The following is a 21882-nucleotide window of genomic DNA, read 5'->3' as shown; positions in this document are numbered from 1 at the left end:
AATCGTGCGTTCGACATCAGAATGTAAACGTCACACAGGTAGAGATATAAAATAATTTTGTCTTTCAATTATGACAGAATATAGTCTATACTTGTTTTATGTATATCCTCGGCAGAATGTAAATTAGAGTTTACCTTGTACTTCTTGTGGATTGTCTATATGCTTATTGTGTATATCGTCTAAAACGAGTCACGTCATTATGAATCATCAAAACACAAACGGGCATATTGACAAAGCATTAGTAAATATAAATGATAAGAATACAAAAAAAATATAATAGAACAATAACACAATGGCGGAATGTTTAAGTACAGAGTCAGATCATAGAAACAATAAATACACACGGATAAAGAACATATGTAAAGCAAACATGAAAGATAATACAAACAACTCAATGACTGGATGCATAAGTACAGAGCCACGTCAAATTGATATCATCGAAAACAGACCAAACAGTAGAAGCAACCGTACGAAGGACAAAAAAAAAGAACACTAGTACACGTCACTTAGATGATAAACAACATCAGTACACAGAATGAATACTTCAAGACTTTCTGGTATTATTTGTTAAGTTAATACGGAAAATGTATCAACACAGTCTTGGTACCTTCCGATGAATTTTTTTAGGAAAAGGGGAAGTGTTTTTTTCTGATATATCCCTGGTTTGTTAACTTTCTGCTCACACACTAACGATAACAAAGTCTGGATAGGAGATGCAAGCTCTTAAATACCGAATTAGTTGGATAATGTTTATTCGATATGCAGGTGAAGTTGGTATATTGCTACTTAGGTGGGGGAAATGTATTTATATATGGATATGTATATTTGGACTAAATGACAGATATCATGCAAACAAGAGTGAAAAATTACCTATTGTCTATAGTAAAGCTTTATTGTTGAATGTATGCTAAAATTAAATACAACATTTGATTATCTAAATAAAACAAACAACGCATAAAGTAGAGTTCTACATACTGGGCTTACAACACAATTCTAAATACTAAAAAGCATTAAATTTTAGCAAGTTTAATAAATTATCTTCTCATTTAAATCCTAGTACATTTGAAATATCTTTTAGTTATGCGCTGGTCATTACCAGAAAAATTACTAACCTATCAAACACAACTTCTATTTATTTACAAATCAACGTTTGTCAAAATATGTCATGTTATATACTTTAACGTTATTTATATAAAAATACTATTAAATCAATTATTAGCCCATAAAGGGTATGCTACATATAACGATTACAATTAGACATTAGTAAAGTAACAATATTGATAATGCTAATGATAATATGAATTAAATAATAGCATCTATTCTTGGAAAAAAAATATAACAAACCAAAGCCACACTGTTGCATATTTCTTCATGTTCACGTGGATAAATCACAATTAAACTGTTTTTCTGTATTTAGATATTGAAATTATTTCATATTTTATAGCAGAATCTTACTTTTAACATACTTGTCGTTGTTATTTGAATGCTGGGCATTCCATCATGTATTAATGTCATCTTCATTTGAATTTAAAGAACACAATTGCATATTGTGTTATTTCAAGTCTATCTTTCTTACGACTCTGTCAAGCAGCTTATTTTGGAGTACATGTATTTGATATAACAAGACAGAATAAAGGATTATTGTCAAGTTTTACTTTGACTTGAGAGAAGTTACAGGTAGTAATAGTATATGTTAATCATAGAACAATGGCCGTATATAGTTAGCTTCTACAATATGATCTGATAAATTGTCTACACAAACATTATTTACACGATGATGTCTTCTAATGTTATTGGAAATCATACTACTGTCATGCTTTATTCCAATTAGGTCAAATTTCTGACAATTGTTTTTCACTACCAAAGTCTATATTTTTTAAATCATCCTATCACAGTGTATATCAGATATCACATGTCAGGAGTATATCTCAATTCTTCGTAATTCATCTATCAAGCATGGGATAAAGAGTTCTTTAAACGTCTTTAACTATGTTCTGTTATCGTAGATTCGGGATGATCTGTAATAATACTCCTCGTCCGGGCCCTCCGAAAACATCTTTGCTAAGTCAGTATTTAACTTTTTGAAGTTTGGTCTCTTGTTCGGCTCATACTGCCAGCATTTCTTCATCATTTTGTAAAACCTGGATAATAAAAGTACAACAAAATGATATCAAAATGTTTAATAAATAGTTCAAACACAGTAGGAAAGTACATAACATCTAAATCACGATTCCGATAAACCTATAAATAAAACCTTATATTTAAATTTGAATCTCTGAATTTGTGATACATCTGCAATTAAAACATCAGATTTAAATGCTAATTTGACAACACTTGGTTATGGAAATTTCGACTTGATAAGATGGACCGAGAGCCATATTCCATTAATTATAACCTATTATAAGTATTCAGTAAACAGACATAAGAGAGAAAATAAATACCAAAGGAACATTAAAATGAACCCAATCGTCGGTAATGCTTAGTGGTCAGGCCATTACCGAGTGAATGATACAAATGTTATTTTCGATTTTAACCAAGGAGTGAGTAATATGACCTTAATTGTACTGATATAATGGCAATATATTTAAAAAATAGGTCAAAGGTTGACAAAAATATGTATGCACATAAATGTCATTACTTACTGATCATCGCAGTATTCCGGCTTAGTCATTCTATTATTCTGTCTGAGCCAGTCTGGCAGACGTGGGCCTTTTACATCAGGGTATGGGGTCTCGCCTTCAAAAAAGAAAACTTGTACATTGAAATCTCAATGCGAACATTTATTTTTTATGATGATTTATTTTTGCACATGAACATCAAAAGTTATAACCCTTTTTGGGGCAATAGTTATAATATATACAGAGAAGATATACAAGATATTAGAAAGACACAACTGTGATAGTTTGGCATATTGCAAAATATGATTGCAAGACAAATGCTATTTGGATAAAAAAACAAATATATATACAATATCTGTATCTGTTGTTTATCTTTGTTTTAATGACAATATGGGATTCACGGGGTTCCAGCTGTTTTCTGCGCTACTGATTATATTAATAAATATTTGTTTATTACTAATTTTTTATTTTAGATATTTTTACTGCTATCATATTGGTTTGTTCCATTAATAATTTGCTTCTATACATGTACAATTTTGATAACAAAATAAGTTTCTTATGTCATTTTTATCTGTCTTTGTCAGAATATCAACTGCATGAAATGTTGATTACAAGTAAAATCAAGAATATACTTCATAGTCTAATATATATTGACTTTTAGTTATAGCGAATACGTTATTGAAGGAAAAAGCCCAACAATGTATGATTTTCATTCTTCTTCTATTTCTTTTCAAGATTTCTGTGTTATATTTTTTTTAGTTTATATTTCTAAAAACAAAAATGTACAAGCCATCAAGTTTCTATTTTATTTTTAGAAATGTACAACTTTTATGTTTCAGTTTTTTATCATTTAAGGCAGTTTTACCCTTGTAATAAGTATGTTTTCATTTTAACGTTTTAACAGAAGAAAAACAAGGTTACCCATAGAGAAAATTTCCCACAGGACTATACCATAAGACCAAACATCACTCTTCTCTGTTGCTTTCTTTGTACTTGACATACATTCAGGAGCCATCCATTTCACAGGAATTCTTTCCTATAAATATTAAAAGGAACGTTTTTAATACTGCAGTCTTTTTTCGAAGACTTGGAATAACAATTAAAACAAAAGCAAAAAAGATCACATATACACTTCCTCCAAATGTAAACAGATGTAGAAAAGTTCAATGTTTTGCAATATGTTCTCTCAAAGAAAACATTTCAATAATAAAATGAAGGTGCATATCTTCATTATGTACGAGAGTTGCCTGAACCGTTTCGTTGAAATCAAGTCAGTAGTTTCGGATACAGAAAGCTTACCCTTTTTTAAGATATGGCAATGAAAATGTTATATAATGAAGAAGAAAAAGCTGACATGATTTGCATAAAATAAACGATATAAAAGTTGCACACACTGCCATTCAGTGCTAGGGTTTCCCTAATACCATGAAACAACGTTTAATATATTTTGTCTGCACAGTATTTGTGTTATCTATGATATCGTTGTACAGTTAAGTGCTAACTTTTCTTGTATATTCTAATGTGTACCTTGTCATGATTTTGTTTTTCCACTGTATGAGATGACAATGGAAGCAGTGTGTTTAATGTTGAACCTCGAAAGTTGATATCAAATAAATGTCTATTGTAGTATGTGTAGTTTTGAGAATTTACTTTAATGACAGTTGTATGATAGTTTCTTTTTAATATTGACATCTTTTTTTAGATTTCATGACGTTTTATTCATCTAGGTTTAGCAATCCCCAATGTAATTTAAATTCAATAAATATGTATGTAAGACAATTTGAAAGCGGAAAGTATTAATTAACATTAATTATTTATTTTCATCTATTCCATTTATCGTTTGGAATTTTGTCTTCCGTATTCAATTATGTGTTTCCTGTGAACTGTGTTCCTAATTAAAAAGAGTTAACCCTGCTGTTTCAGGCTACAAGTACTGAATGACGTTGTCTGTTATCCTTTCATATGTAAATAAATGCATGCACTTACACCAGCATCGTCGTTATCCTTATCAGCATCTGGGTCTGGTCCAAATCCTGTTATCTTTGGTTCTAATAAAAAGTTAAGAAGAATATTTCTTGCTGCAAGTCTTCTGTGGACAATCTAAATAACAGATGATACTACCGTTAGACAAATAAAAGCCATGTAACATTATTTAGTATATGAACAGGTGCGTATTGATACAGCCCTTAATAATCTCTAAATCTCAGAATTCTTCTGGAACCATTTACATGTTTGCATAAGTCAGTGGTACCATGATTAACGCATTTATATAGAATTTACAGTTCATAAATGTTAAATATTGTTTATTCATTCAAAAATTTCGATTAGTGATATGAATTAAACACTTACTCCGTTTGTGGCTAAATAGTCCATGCCCATACAAGTTCCATATGATATCCGATACAATCTCTCCGTCATATCGTCATTAACTTTGGATTTATTATCTCTGAGGTAATCCTTCAAACTTCCATTCTCACAAAACTCTAGCACCATGAAGGGCCCTCCTGTGTATTAAGTATACACAATTTAATTGATCATTTTTTTTTAATGTTGATTAGAGACTTTATGTACTTTTGCTTTATAACGGTGGTCAGTGAGACCAGCGAGGTCACGTTGACAATTTAAAAAGGAGTGACTGAATTTCGTTTGGTTATGTTCTGTTCAATAAGGGAAAATGTGACTATATTAAATAAGCCGGTTACACATTCTCAAAATTAACAAAAAAGATATATTAAATTAGAATAAAACAACGATCAAATAACATATTCATAGATTAAGAGGTCAACAATCTGAAAATATTTTTTTTACTAAAACTGAAGACAAAACTTAATTTCAGGTAGATTCATGGTATACTGCCAACTTGGATTATACTATCGCAATACACAATCAGTCTAGTGTTATTGCAATATCAAAAATATTTTAACTTAGAAATTTGAGGTAATATTTTCAGTAAAAAACATTTTCTTTTCATGCGCACAATGTGTTTTTAAGTAAACTAAGATAGTTTCCAATAACTCATACCTTGAAAAAATAGCACGGTGACCCATCCCTTATATTTTTGAAAGGAGCATAGCAAAATTTTCATTTTGCCAAAGTATAAGAAAATTCTATCTCCAGAAACATATACCTATGATCTACCTATGATCTACCTTAAACAGTCGAAAATATAACAGAATTCGAAATACATATATATGCAGTTAGATACTTATTGAAAGTTTGGGTGCATTTGTAATTATATTGCTATGGCCAATTACATATTAAAAATGTTCCAAAACTAAGCACTGTAAATGATGACAAATAAAATTTGTATATTTAAGAAAAAAAAAATCAAAAAAAAATCAGTAAACTAAGTTAAACATTCAATGTAAATGTGTATTAAGACTTGAATGATATTTAAAACTCTATTTACTTAAGAAATAATTCATGGGGGCATGACTTTATACTGATTTTACCACGGATTGGTACTTTATGCTAGATATTTTACCACAAACGACAGTCAGGGGTAAACTATCGGCATAAAGGTCAAATCAGTATAATTTCAAGTCCCCATGAATTATTTTCTTTCTAATAAGACAAATACCACACTTTCTTTTGATCGAAGCGCCCTATGGGGGTAAATATTAGCCGTTTTCGTAAAAAAACGCACTATTGCAGTTTCCAGTAAAATGTTTATATTCTTGCGTCATCGTTCTATAACGTCGGGTAGCTCATTCATGAAAGACCGAATGAAATGGATGTACACTTAGAACAGTCCAAACAATTTATTCATATTTTACCACATGTGTATACTCAAAGTGTTTGGAGAACGTCATATTAGAATTGTAAATACTTTACTGATTAAAACAATGTGTGTATATGAGGTAATTTCAGTAAAATATTTTTGAGACGTTTTAAAATAAAATAATGGTAAACCATTTAAAAATTGACACTGCATGTTTAACTACATTCTGTCTTTTTGCCATTTCTGAAGAATCAAAATGTTTTAAAAGTGTTGCAGTTCCACATACCTTTAAATATTTAGCACATAAGCTGTCTGAACTACTTTGATTTACTAATTAAAAATGGTAAACTTACGAACTTCGTCTTCAACAAATCCTTTAAAATCAAGTACGTGTTTGTGATGACCAACTTTTGTTGAATAGAAATTTATTTTTGTCCTCATCTTTCTAAGATCATCATCATTTGCTTGGTCTACAATTTCAAATTAATGTCGGCTTAGAAAAATATGATATGCAGTCGAACACAAATAAATACATTTTAAACAGTCTTCAACATTAATTTATTTCTTTCATGTGAGAAAACACTTTTTAGGCATCAAACTATCATGAATATTCAAGTCAATGCTTCATTCTATTATTGTGTATGCGCAGAACAATTATATTGTCAAAGGATATGTGTATTATAATAGTAAATTTCTATCATGAGCTGACTGACACGCAATTATATGTACCGATAGCAAAATCAGTATATAAATATTCATAATTCTAATTTCACTCACTGTTTACATTCAAGGGTGAAGGTAGTGGTTTTGCAATTTGTTTGATTATATTTCCCCAACAGAATTATATATATATATATTTATTTTAAAAATCAAAGCAAAATCAAGCAAAATATTGTTTTTTTATTTCTAAGTCTGGCGTATCAAATTATAAGCTTGGTGCCTTTGATAAGCCATCAAAGTAGAACATATTTTTCTAAAGCTCAGAAAGTAAAAGATGTATATTCATATGGAATCAAAAGCAGTACAAACAACTGATATATATTGTTTACATTTTTTTTCCAAAAGAACGAACACACGTAATTTCAGGGTATGTAATAGAGGAGAGGAGGGTACTTATCCTAAATATTGAAATACATAATCTGCGATTATCAGATAAATCATGCGATACGTATTTGCAATGTGACTAGAATAGACAGACACAAGATTAATATGTATGTACGTGCAATATGTACATTTGAAGGAACATTGCATAGACTGTCGCTCTCCATTTTGATGATTGACCAATGAAAGGGTAAATATGGACAGAAAAATTAAATCTTATAAGTTCAAAACTAAGCCTGTCAGGTTTGTTAAAAAAGGTCATAGGCATACAATGATTGTGATTTGTCGGGTAACTCTTGGATTTATTTTTAAAAGAATACACTTGAATCAACTTTTTATAATTTTAATTGTAAAAAAAATATTATTTTTGCGAAAATATACTGCGACAGATTACTAATGTTACTTTCCGTTGATCAGATTTTTCTCTCTTTCCAAAAACCATATATGATCTCCTTCTTTCAAGATAAATTGATGTTTTTTGAATAACTAAAAAAATCTGTCTTCTATTTATTACTCTGAGATACCTTATTAATATTACCTTTAAGGGTCTTTGCAACAACAGTCTCGGCGTCTCTGTTATTACCATAATAAATAGCTTTAAAAATTATAGCAAATCTTCCACGAGTTATTTCTGACTCAAGCGATATCGACTTTCGTGATAGAGGTGCTTGGCTCGTTGAAATATGTACGCCACCCTCTATATAATATTCATCCTCGTTAACTCCAGAATATGCTCGGTTCTGTGAAAATATAATTTAGAACAAATTGTCTTAATTTGTTATTTGTCATAGAACTTTCTAAAATCTAAGAATTATTGTTTAACGCATTCCTTACAAATAAAAAGCATAAAAAATAATAATAATAACATAAATAACGTATATAATGCAATGTGGCCACTCGTATTTTGTCGAGAAAATAAATCCTATACTTGTATTTGTAAGGATTTTACCGGATTGCCAACAAAATCATACCGGCTTAAAATTATATCACAAAAAAAACCCCGACTTTTCCTCGACTGAGTAACATACACATATAACAGATTGTAACAGACTTAAGTCAGACTTAAGTATCAATCAGTACAAATAGAATGGATATAGTATCGACATGATGTAAGATAATGAGTTTTCATATATGTACTTATATAGTAATACATACCTGAATGAAAAATACTCGGAATAAAACATCTCATGTATGACATAAGTTTTCTTCATTGAAATTTAAACCTTTTCGTATTTTAATTCAGTTTTAATTCAAATAATTCTGTCATTCATACTATAAATTTCCAAATCTTTACTCACGTTATAACCTGATTTCGATTCCGGATCTCTTAGTTTTATAGTATTTCTGATCTTGGTAAACCCGGTATTAACTTGTTCCTTTGCCTTCGTCAGACGTCCAGTTCGGTGCAAAATGATCAGGACGATAATGAAAATTAGGATGAGCAAGATAAATCCTGCAATAGACAAAATAATTCATGGTAGTCACGACTTCTATACGATATTTATTTTATAGAAAAAAAGGTTTAACTAAGCGTATTAAATTGAACTGGAGGCTTTGAAGAACATGTCTTGCTCATCTAGATCAATGTGTAGCTTCAGTATAAGGCAGTAAACGAAATTTCAGAAGGATTAACCCAGAATATAATAAATCACTACACATAAACAACTGCTTTTGTTTTGTTATTACATTTGTAGTTTCAAATTAAACCCATTGAGTGGAATGAAACATAATGCTTACCAACACTTATTCCAGCTATGGCTCCAGCACCTATTCCTCCAGATTCTGTAAATATTAAATTAAAAGTTAAAATATCTTCGTTAATACGTTCATATGAAACCAAACAACGGTGAGCTGTTTCTTCAAAAGGTTTTACTAGACCCGTCTCTGCCAGTTAAAACTATTTTACACTTTCATTCTTTTTTTGTTTTTCTATCAGTAATCTTTTTTTTATATATTTCTAACAACGTTCGAATACATCGCTTTTAAATGTAATTGTTTCTTGGATTATTAGACAATTTGACTTCAAGCATCACTAAAGAGATATAAGTTCTGAATAATTTTTGAATAATGATACTAGCCTGGTTTTCCTATAAGCTTGATAGTTGTGTTCACTGAGTCACTCATTTGAAAATAATCGTCTGTACCATATTTTGTGAACATATGTATAATGTAAGTAGCAGATGCATTTAAACCTCCAACCGTGTAGAATGTTGCATCTTTGAAAACTGGGTATTCCTGTGAATGGCCTTCCTCATTTGTTACCATTAGTTTTATCCCGAGTCTAACATAGCAAGACTTTGGCTGTTTCCAGGTAGCTTTAAAACTGGTATCTGTTAAGACATTAACTTGTAAATCTGCAACACCGTAATCTATAATAAAAAGAAAGTTTTACAGATATCTTTGTAAAAGTGCAGAAAAGTTATTTCGCTTAGCAGGTATGAATATCGGGTTTTTAATGCTGCTCAAGAAAATCACTACAATAAACAACTCAGAAGAAGAAAATTCCAAACAAAAATATTTAATTAAATGGCAAAATTCGAATCACAAACGCATCAAAAAGGGGCCAACGAAACTTACGAGACAATCAAACCCATAAATAGAAAAAAAACCAACTGACAACGCCATGGCCATGACAAACAGAAAAATAAAACCTCTCATTTGACTTGTATGACAGTCGAAAAGGATTTCATTATATTGACAACGATGTGTGATCAAATTTAAAAGAGGGGTAGAAATGTGAAACAAATGGGGTGTAGCTGTCAATATTGTGTTAATACTTTAATCACTATAAAAAAAAACACTATATCAAAACCAAATGGCATATATGCATTCTTCAGATACAGTCTATAAACAAAACAACATTAAAATATTTTAAATATCTGTATCTATCTTTTTAAACTCTGAAACGGTAATTTAAAAACAGGTATAAGCCGTCATCGATCTGAATAATAATAATAATAATAATAATAATAATAATATTATTAACAATAGAAAAATAATACAGCAACTGAAGTATCGTTGACATACTCAGTATACTTTAGTGTATACTTACATTCCTGTATACCTTTGAGTTCTGTCACGCTTTCGATCTGTAATGTTTTATAATGTATTACAATAATATCTTATTAATATCAATACTTAAGTTTCATGTTTAAAACAATTTTAAGAATTAATTAAAATATATTTGAAACTGTTTTATAGCAAGTGACAAATGAATATTTCCATATAAATAAAATAAAAACTAGTTACACAACACTAACATTGGTGCCTAGTTTAAAATCTGAATTTTATTTTCGATTTGCATTTAGCTGTTTACATTACATTTGGTTGTATATATTACATAAGCATATAACAACCAAGTGTCGGCAATATTTAACAGTCGATGTTGGTGTGTTGCCACTGTAAATGACTTACATCCACAACTGCCTCTTTTGATAACATGGCACCATTGTATGAAGTTATCAATAACTTGTGCATCTCCGTTGTTGTCGCATTCATAGCAACCCCCATCCAACAATTGTCTATATCTAGCCTTAACGTTGCCATGTAACATTTACTACGGTCTGCTTGCGAACAGTAGCATTCTCCAATGTTTTGACAATCACCAGCGCTCTAAACAAAAAGAATCAAAACGACATTCAAAATTAGCAAAAATAACAAGATGTGGTATGAGTGCCAATGAGACAACTCTTCATCCAAGTCACAATGTTTAAAGATAAACTGGTAAACAATTTGAGACGGATAAATAAAAGTTTTTCCAAAACGAATACCATATTTGAATTTCATGTAACATTGTTATACTTTATCGCAGTAGTTTTCATTAATAAAAAAATACTGTATAAACTAATTAGAGGCTCTAAACAGCCTGTGTCGCTCACCTTGGTCTATGCATATTAAGCAAAGGACACAGAAGGAATCATGACAAAATTGTGTTTTGGTGGTGTTGGTGATGCATTTGTAGATCTTACTTTACTGAACAATTTTGCTGCTTACAATTATCTCTACCTATAATGAACATGGCCCAGAAGTGAAAGTGGAAAATATTTTGTAAAAATTTACAAAAATTTTCAAAAATTTCTGAAAATTGTTAAAAATTTACTATAAAGGGCAATAACTACTTAAGGGGTCAATTGACCACTTTTGTTATGTTGACTTATTTGTAGCTCTTACTTTCCTTTATATTATTGCTGTTTACAGTTTATCTCTATCAATAATAATATTAAAGATAATAACCAAAAGCTGCAACTAATTCAGGGGCAGCAACCCAACAACAAGTTGCCCGATTGGTCTGAAAATTTAAAAGCAAATAGATTTTGACCTAATGAAAAATTTTGTTCCCAGCAGATTTGCTCTAAATGCTTTGGTTTCAGAGATATGAGTCAAAAACTGCATTTCACCCTATGTACTATTTATAGCCATGTCCATCATTTTGGTTCGCGGGCAGGGTCATCGGACACATTTTTAAACTCGATACCCTAATTATGATTGTGGACAAGTTTGGTTAAATTTGTCCTTGTAGTTTCAGAGGAGAAGATTTTTGTAAAAGATAACAAAAATTTACAAAATAGTTATCAAAGGTACCAGGATTATAATTTAATACACCAGACGCGAGTTTCGTCTACATAAGACTCCTCAGTGACGCTTAGATCAAAACAGTTAAAAAGCTAAACAAATGCAAAATTGAAGAGCATTGAGGACCAAAAATTCCAAACAGTTGTGCCAAATACGGGTAAGGTAATCTACTCCTTGGGGTAAGAGAATCCTAAAATCCTTAAATCAAAAAAAATGTTAAAAATTGACTTTAAAGGGCAATAACTCCTGACAATTTTGGTCGTGTTGACTTATTTGTAGATCTTACTATGCTGAAAATTATTGCTGTTTACAGTATATCTCTATCTATGATAATATGCAAGCTTATAACCAAAAACGGCAAAATTTCCTTAAAATTACCAATTTAGGGGCAGCAACCCAACAAAGGGTTCTCCGATCCATCTGAAAATTTCTGGGCAGATAGATCTTGACCTGATAAACCATTTTACCCCCATGTCAGATTTGCTCTAAATGCTTTTTGTTTCAGAGATATAAGCCAAAATCTACATTTCACCCCTATGTTCTATTTTTAGCCATCTTGGTTGGTTGGCCGGGTCACCGGACACATTTTTTTAACTAGATACCCAAATGATGATAGTTGTCAAGTTTGGTTTAATTTTCCCAATAATTTCAGAGAAGAAGATTTTTGTAAAAGTACCTACGACGGACAATAAGTGATGAGAAAAGCTCACTTGACCCTTTGAGCAAGGTAAGCAAAAGAAGTAATCAATTATAGGCTAAAGTACGACCTTTAACACGAACCCTTTACTCACACCGAACTGCAAGCAATAAAGCGCAAACAATTACTAGTTTATCAATCCAAACAAAGTTCATTTGAATTTTTTTTTTCTTCAGTAGACTGATTATGAAAAGTTAATATCAAACCCTGGTTTCACTTGAATCTTAACGAATTTAAACATGATTATTTAAGATAGATTAACTATATGATGATCATATGTCTTATTGCGGATATAGATTAAAAACCTTTTTACGAAATGGTTAAGAATGTTTTATAATTTTATAAATAAAATGGTAGTTTTGTTATTTAATTTTTCAATAAATATGCTTGATATTGTATTATTATCTCAAAAGTTATCCAAGTAATAATGTTTTCTCTGGTGAACCAACTTAAAGCAGCAAATGCTAAAATTTTTAATAAAAATGTTTTTGACTAGTTTGAAACACTAAGGAGATCATTGACTTCAGCAAAGTTGAACTTTGATCGATTTCAATATGCTTAATTTAATAATGTTTTAAAATTTTATCATTTGTTAGAAATTGTACTTATCAGGGTCCAAAAGTTCCATAATGAAACTTATTTGATTTCAACAAAAAATAAAAGCTTTTTGCTTTACTGGATTGCTTATACTTGACCAGTATCATTGTTTTTTTTGTATTTTTTTTTTGTACTGAGAGTAACATTTCTAACAATGTATTTATATGATTACTTACGTTTGGGATTCCATCGAAAATTAAATAGACACGTGTTCATTTTTAAAGTAAGAGTAAAGTTACGTGATTTTTTTTGTAAGCTGTTTTGCCTAACATTATATTATGCTAGATTTAAGATGTATTTCCTCTATATTGACATTTAATTTTAAGGGAAATAACTCCACCAACTATCTAATGATAATTAATCCACTCTAAAACACACACATTTATATCACTTTTTGATATAGCTGTAAAGAACAATTTCACAAATCTAATTAAAAATATAATTCCAAGCACTTAGAATTACAATCTTATAAACCCAAATTACCAATTCATAGATATAAGAAGATGCGGTATGAGTGCCAATGAGAGAACTATTTATCCAAGTCACAATTATAAAAGTAAATCATTATATGTCAAAGTAAGATCTTCAACACAAATCATTGGCTCACACCGAACAGCAAGCTATAAAGTACCCCTAACATTACTAGTGTAAAACCATTCAAACGGGATGCCCAGTTTCATAGCAACATGTTAATTTCTATGCCATTATTCTATTTTGCCAAAAATATAAACAAAAAACCTTCTGATCGCAAATTTTATCAAGTAATGAAGATATATTACCACAATCAATTCATCATCCCTGTATTTATGTTCGTATTTTAGCTCACCGGACTTTGTTTCTATTCTTAGTTTGACTAAGGGAACACCGCTATTGTCATCCTTTGATACAAACGTTAACCTAAAAAGCAAAAACGAAGACGTAAGATAACTAGAATCAAAACTTCAAAATGAATACAAAATCAAACACACTTTGAAATGTGATTGAGAGGTATAATATATATAGTATTCACACCGCGGGATTTTGGTATAGGCAACGCATATAAAAAATTATACATCAAACACCGATTTCAAAACTTCTACCATACGGATATAAGGATATAAAATGGGGGTTATAATGTCAATGAGACAACTCATTGACATTCAGTGAGGTTGAAATCATTCCTTTGTAAATTTTACGGACGCCATCACGAATTGGTTGACCGTTATGGAATAACCGTTTCACAGCTGATATCGGATATGTTCCTTACGTCGTAACTACAATCCCCTCCCTATTCATGAATGTGACCTACAGAATTAGACTATTTACCGGATTTGTTATAATATGAGCAACACGACGGGTGCCACATATGGAGCAGATCTTCTTACCCTTCCGAAGCAGCTGATATCACCCCTAGTCTTTGGTGGGGTTCGTGTTGCTTATTCTTTTCTATGTTGTGCCATGTGTACTATTTTTTGTTTTTTTTCATTTTTAGCCATGGCGTTTTCAGTTTATTTTCGATTTATAAGTTTAACTGTCCCTCTAGTATCTTTCGTCTTTCTTTTCTCACCTGAGAACTAACGAAGAAGCTTAAAAGTATTATAACAATTTGAAAGTGATATTCTTCATGTATTTCTAGTTAAACGTTACAGTTTATCATTCCCAAATCTGTAGTTAGTCACTATCAAGTATGACATTTGCCTAAAACTGTAAGCACAAATATAAGTTAATTAGTAAAGATAAACACAAAGAGCCAACTTAAATAAAGTCAACAGTAGTATACTGCTGTTTAAATAAAAAATCGATTGAGACAAAACAAATCAGGGTTACAAACTAAAACTTAGGGGGAAAATAAACTATACGAGGAAAACAAGAAAACAACAGAACACTGAAGTGCAACAAAAATCAAACAACTATGCAATATACAGAGAAACGAACTATTAGATACAACTCCCATATTCCTGACTTGGTACAGGACATTTTAAGAAAAAATAGTTATGAAAATCAAATCAGGATACATCATGGTTGGAAAGTACATCGAAGTTAAAGAGCGCTGATATTATTAAATCTTATATTTTGTGTTCTCACTATAATCAATGAAAACACTGAAATTATGCACATGCTGTCCGACGCATATACATAGGAGAGTACTGTTGCTTACGCGTATTGTGCTAATTCATTTTGCTTTAATTTGTAATAGAATGCATTGTAGTGTCGCAAACCTATAACGAAGAATAAAAAATACTTGCCTGCTTGAAAAATCGTAACGTCCGTTTTCCAGATTATATTTAATAGACGGGGGACTTATTGTAGGAGGTGATGCATCAAAATAAACTATTGTTGCATCTTCTTTTATATTACCGATAACATCTCTTGCTCGAACCCAAAACTTTTGTGAAAATCCGTCTTGACTACTTGATAACGTCACAGTTCTATTCTCTGATAAACTTAGATCCGTCCATTTCAAATTAGAAACATCTGCTGTAGGTGATTGGTATGCAAACTCAAACTTTACTATACCATTAACGTTGTCAATTCCATTTCTAGTTATTTTGCCTTCGTAATCATCAAACTTGTTCTCAATGTTCTTGTAGTCGTCTCTCCGACCACCATCAGTTAATCGTGGCTCATATGCACTAATTGGACTGAGAAAATGGCCGTCTGCATGTACAGTATTAATGAAATGGTCTTTCCAGGAAATTTGTACAGTGTCTTCACCATTAGTTTGCCATGTATAACCAGTTGATGACGAAGCAGTAGTACATTTTATTGGTTTATCGTGCTGTGTTGTTACTGTCGATGTTTTATCGTATAAAACAAATCTTCTTGCGTATCGTGTATTATTTGCATTATCACTGACTTCCAGAATACATGAATATACTCCAGGTTCTGTTGGTGGAAATGTTGGATATTGAATTTGGTTGGTGACGTTAACTTCTCGAATAAAAACAGGCACAGGATTGATTGTTGTGGTAATTAAAGGTTCTCTCAGATTTTTAAAGTCTTTGCTATATTCCATTTTCCAAACCTCAAAAGAATACCTCATTACCCCAGACAGTTCATCTGACCAACCATTCCACCTTGGATTCAAACTGTTCTGATATAAAGTATGTTTCATTCAACTTCAATATTTAAGTTTGTTTTACTGAGAGGTAACACATTAGAAAATAAAACATTAGTTTGCAACTATTTTTTTTTATTGTAAATAAGATATATAATTGGTCTAATGTCATCCATTGTTTTAATGGCAAAGTTTAGAAGTTGATTAATGCTGACGTAAAGATTAAGTTTCAAATGTACTAAATTTCAAAATTGTTTCTTATTCATACTAAATATTTAAAGAAAAAAGGCAACTGAAAGGTCAAAACATTTTTTCATTTAATTAAGGTTGACTTGAATATAGATTGAAATGAATTTCCCCGTTCAAACAGTAAAATGCAACTAAAGTAAATACCCTGTTTGATAGTGTCGAATGTAGAACATAGGGGTCAATTTCGGTTTGAATTAAAATGTGAAACTGATGTGTCGCTTATGGTAATTGTCGAAGAACTAAATACTGAGTTGATGAAATCGTCGGGTACTTTTAAAAACTGTATCAGCATCGGCTTCAAATGAGTGCAAGAGAATTTTATGTATTTGATTTGCTATTCTGCACCTACCTTAATAAAACAATATGGGCATAATACTTTTGAATTGTTTGCTTATAAGAGACATATTAAAGAAAATATCATGATTGGAGTTGTTACCTTGATTTTTCATTAATTCAAATACCAAAAGCCTATATCTTCTACTGTTTAATCTTTAAATAAGCTGCTCTTTTACCTTTGTTATATCCTCTGACATGTGTAATGGGCTGTCGGAACATGGTGTACTTTCTTCAATGCAATGGTTTGGGCTCTCGTAGTCAAAATTAAATTGTATTATACTGGACGTAGTTTTCTCACTGTAATACTGATATGGATATATTTCAGCTGTGTCACGATGGCGTAGTCTTCTAAATCCTCCTGCTGTAGCACTGAATGTTAATACAAACCTGAAATATATCAAAGAGGGTTACTTAGGCCGTTATTTTTCTCGTTTAAATTGTTTTACAGATTTTTCATTTCGCGGCCTTTTATAGCTGACTATTTGATATGGGTTTTGCTCATTGACAGTAGACTTTTATGACAAATAACGGGACAAGTCTTCAAAGTATTCTTTAGATTGCTTCAATATTCCCATTTTCACAATTCACTCATTTCAGTCATTTGTAGTACCATTGGTTTTAGAGACATTAATATATTTAGGTATTCCAGTCATATGTAATAAATTATGTCATTATGTTAGCTGTTTTTAATTAACCAACATAACTATAATAGTGCTTTTGAATACGTAAATGAAGGATAAATCAAGATTTTGATTTATTTTATTTTCAGTAAATAGTCTTTTGCCGTCGGCCTCAGTGAATATCAGTTTTTCAAAAGTAAATGAAACCCCATATTTACCAATACAAAAGACAGTAATTGTTTTATTCCATATTCCGAGAGAAAAAAAATGTATTTAATGACAAACATATACCAAAACAATTTTTACATGCAACATTTTACCATAACGTTGCATGTAAAAGCGCGTGACGTTAAGCGCGGTGAATAACAATTTCTCAGGTGAATATGCTTTTTTATTCAAAATCCAATTCATATGGAGAAACCTACTAAAATAATACAAATATGGAATAATAGTGAATTTCGACCTCGATCTCGAATAGATTCTCTTCGACACTTTAAAATCTTTCTGTTAAAATACTACATATATACTTTCTGATCTAAATTTCCGTGAATAATAACGCTTGTGATATATCCCAAAATTAATCTTATTTCAAGTGACAAAATAACTAATGTATACATTATATTTTGAATTGAATGACAGTTAGTTTAGCTTGTAACGTATTATTCGCTCCTCAAGGATGACGGCTGTTTTCGCGTGATATACAATGTTCAGTGATGCTTTCAAGGTTGAATGATTTGTTCATTTAATTATATGTTGGGGTAACCCTAGCTGGTATTCTACTTCATAGAAAGCGATCTAAACAATAACTAGTGTAACTAGGGATAAATATTTTTCAAAAGTGCGACCCAAGTATAATATACGGATAAGAAGATGTGGCGTATTCCTATATATATATATATGTTATTTAATTAATTAGAGTAATGCAAATGATATTTATAAATTTTAATAAGATGAAAAGAATCCTGGTGTTTAATGAACACAACATTGTAGTATTGTGTTGTTTGATAATTAATATTTTGAAAAAGATTGGTAGGTAGACAAGCTCATCGGTTTATCGATCATTAGGTCAACTGATCCGCAGATCAAGGAATTGACAGGGGATGTCGATCAGTCGGTCGATATGTTAACGGATAAAAAATTCAACTCGTCAGCAAGTCGACAGGATGTAATGTCGATAGTTTGACACATTATCCATTTTTATAGATTGTTTTCAAGAAAACTTCTCGTAGGTAAACACGTCGGCAGGTCGAGACATCATAGTATGTCAGATGGTTGACAGGTCAGTAGATAGATAGGCCTACAGAGTAGCATGTTGACAATAAATCTTAAATAAGCATGCCAGTGAGTAGACAGGATGTAGGTCAGTAGGTCAACAGGTTGAGAAGTCAACAGATCGCCAGGTCAACAGGCCAGCACATCGCTGAGTCTGCACGTCGACTTTTGCTTTCCTGTTTACATGCCTTGTCGGACATCTTATCAATTTAGATGTTGACTTATGGACCGATCGTCATTCTGACGTATTGACCTGTCAACTTGCTGACATGTCAACACAGATTTGAAAATTTAACTGTCGCGAGTGGATAAATATCGTACCACAGTCGATGCAGTGGTAGAATCTATATTTACCTAGGCTATATGGTATATTCATTCTCGTATGTTTTGAATGACATGATGTAAAAAGCAGATATTGTTTGGAATCAGTTGGTGTATAGAAAATATCGATGTCTATGTTTGTTCCGTGAGAACAACATTTTAGAAACAATGTGATGTCTTTATGGACAACATGTGAATACATATTGACTGGGTATGAGTGAAATACATTGTAGTTAGTGTTTTTCCCCGATGTGCAACTATTGTCTTGATGCGTAGCCGAGGGCAATTGTTGTAACCAAGGGGACCATAAACTTACTATTCTAAAAATATCCAGTGAGTAACTGTATTATTATATCGAACAATCGTAAAAGACGACAGGCAATAAATGACGGGGATACATCAATAATCGTAATATAACAAGAGGCTCTCAAGAGCCGGAATCGCTCACCTCTTATTGTTTTGCTTAAATCTTTCATCAATGATTATTTTTGCTTTCAATATATATTAATGAGTGGCTTAAAAATGCCATTTAAATGATCATTGTATCTGTCATATTTTCTTCAAAAGCAAATAAATGCATTTTACCCATATGTTCCATTTTAACCACATTATCTATATTTCTTGACGTACAAGGAAATAAAATACAAAATTTATTCTAGATTCATTTGAGAAGATTTTTAAAGTTAAAAAACATAAAAAATTTGTGTAAAATGTCTTTAAAGGGCAAAAGTTCCTGACAATTTTGGTCATTATAAATTGTTTTGTAGAACTTTGCTGAAGATTTTTGCTGTTTACAGTTTATCTTTATCTTCCATTATATTCAAGATAATAACCAAAAACTGCAAAATTTCTTTAAAAAAAAACAATTTAGTGGCAGCAACCACTTGTTGGGTTTTTCGGTTTGTCTGACAATTACCGTCATGAAAGATCTTGATCTTTTAAACATGTTTACCCCATGACAGATATGCTCTAAATGCTTTAGTTTCAGAGATATTTTAGCCACAGACTGCATTTGACCCCTATATTCTATTTTAAGCCATGGCGGTCATGTTTATCTATGGATAAAAAATTCGAATACAATTCATCAATTACAAAAGGAACATTCTTTTAAAGTTAAGAAGTATTAGGCACAATAGTTTCAGAGATGATTTTTAAATGTTAGCAAACTTGATGAACAAATTGTGTAAAATTGTCTTTAAAGGTTTTAATAAATCCTTAAGTGATCAATTGACAATTTTGGTCATTTTTACTTTTTTGTAGATCTTACATTGGTGAACATAATTGCTGTTTACAGATTATATCAACAGTATCTAATTTTCAAGATAATAATATAAAACTGCAAAAATTTCCTTAAAAACTACAAACTTATTTGCAGCAACCCAACAATGGGTTGCTTGATTCGATTGAAAGTATCAGGGTTGATAGATCTTTTCCAATTCATCAATTTAACCCCATGTCACAATTGCTCTAAATGCTTTAGTTTTTGAGATATAAGCCAAAAACTGCATTTGACCCATATGTTCTATTTTTAGCCATGGCAGCCATGTTTGTGGATGGATCACAACTTCGAATAAATTTATAAACTAGGTACCCTAAGGAACATTGATTTTAAGTTTGAAGGTATTTGGCCCAGTAGTTTTTTAGAGGAGAAGATTTTTTAAATAGTTTGCGCAAAATTTCCTTAAAACTACCAATTTAGTGCCAGCAACCCAACAATGGGTTGTTTGATTCGTCTAAAAAAATTAGGACTGATAGATCTTGAGCAATTGACCAATTTTACCATGTCATATTTGCTATAAAAGCTTTAATTTTTGAGATATAAGCCAAAAACTGCACTTGACCGCTATGTTTTATTTTTAGCCATGGCGGCCATGTTTGTCGATGGATCAAAACTTCGGATACAATTTATAAACTAGATACCCTAAGGAACATTTAGTTAAAGTTTGAATGTATTTGGCCCTGTAGTTTCAGAGGAGAAGATTTTTGAAATAATTTACGACAACGGACGCCGAGTGATGGCATTAGCTCACATTGGCCCGAAACCGGTGAGCTAAAAAGCATAAACCCAACCAAAGTGTTTAACGTTTACTTAAATAAATATTCTTAAAAGCTAAGGCTACGTCCTTGCACGGACGACACGTCAACCCTAGATACAAAAGATGAAACGCGATGGTGTGGCTTTCGCGGTATTTTACTGAATTATAATAGTTTAATCAAGGTCCAATATTTGGAAACTATTGACCGGTCAAAAAGTTAAACGCTTGAAATTTAAAAAATAGTCAAACTATTGTGTACTTATTATCTCGAAAATTCTAACTGAGTAATTATAAAAGTATTTAGTGTATGTTCGGCCTTATCTATTTCCTATATAAACAAAACAATCTGTTTTGATATACTATTTGATTATATAAAACTATTGAAAACGGATATTTATTTCAAATAACAATTGTTTCTTAGACTAATTAATGATTAATGACCAATTAGAAAATATTAATGACCAACACACTTAAAAACCGGTTGCAATCATATTTCAGATATTAACCCTTCCTTTTACATGGCAACTGATGAAATCTAAAAAATATACATTAGTTTTATTAAGAAAAGAGAGATTCAATTACCTGTCAGCTGAATCGATTCTGATAATATTTGTTCCATTCATCTTACACTCTAACACCTCTTTATTGATCGGGTTGTTGCGTGTTGGTCCATTGCATGTATATGTTTCATTATTATCGCGACTA

General features: G+C 31.1%; 1 protein-coding gene across 1 annotated transcript; it reads right to left on the bottom strand.

Moving 5' to 3' along the window:
- Positions 1-873: 873 nt before the first annotated feature.
- On the bottom strand, positions 874-16301 carry LOC143062598 (uncharacterized). Its single transcript, XM_076234263.1, has 14 exons — positions 15532-16301; positions 14086-14203; positions 10855-11052; positions 10493-10529; positions 9519-9809; positions 9178-9222; positions 8739-8893; positions 7979-8180; positions 6693-6809; positions 4968-5122; positions 4605-4718; positions 3540-3654; positions 2643-2736; positions 874-2141 (listed from the first exon to the last, which is right to left on the bottom strand). The coding sequence occupies exons 1-14, from the start codon at positions 16299-16301 to the stop codon at positions 1988-1990; spliced, it is 2565 nt and encodes an 854-aa protein (XP_076090378.1). The 3' UTR covers positions 874-1987.
- Positions 16302-21882: the final 5581 nt, after the last annotated feature.

This window comes from Mytilus galloprovincialis, chromosome 2, assembly GCF_965363235.1.
Source record: "Mytilus galloprovincialis chromosome 2, xbMytGall1.hap1.1, whole genome shotgun sequence".
In the NCBI taxonomy this organism is placed as follows: domain Eukaryota; kingdom Metazoa; phylum Mollusca; class Bivalvia; order Mytilida; family Mytilidae; genus Mytilus; species Mytilus galloprovincialis.
Note: the sequence above shows the minus strand (reverse complement) of the source record. Positions and strands in the feature narration are given on the sequence as shown.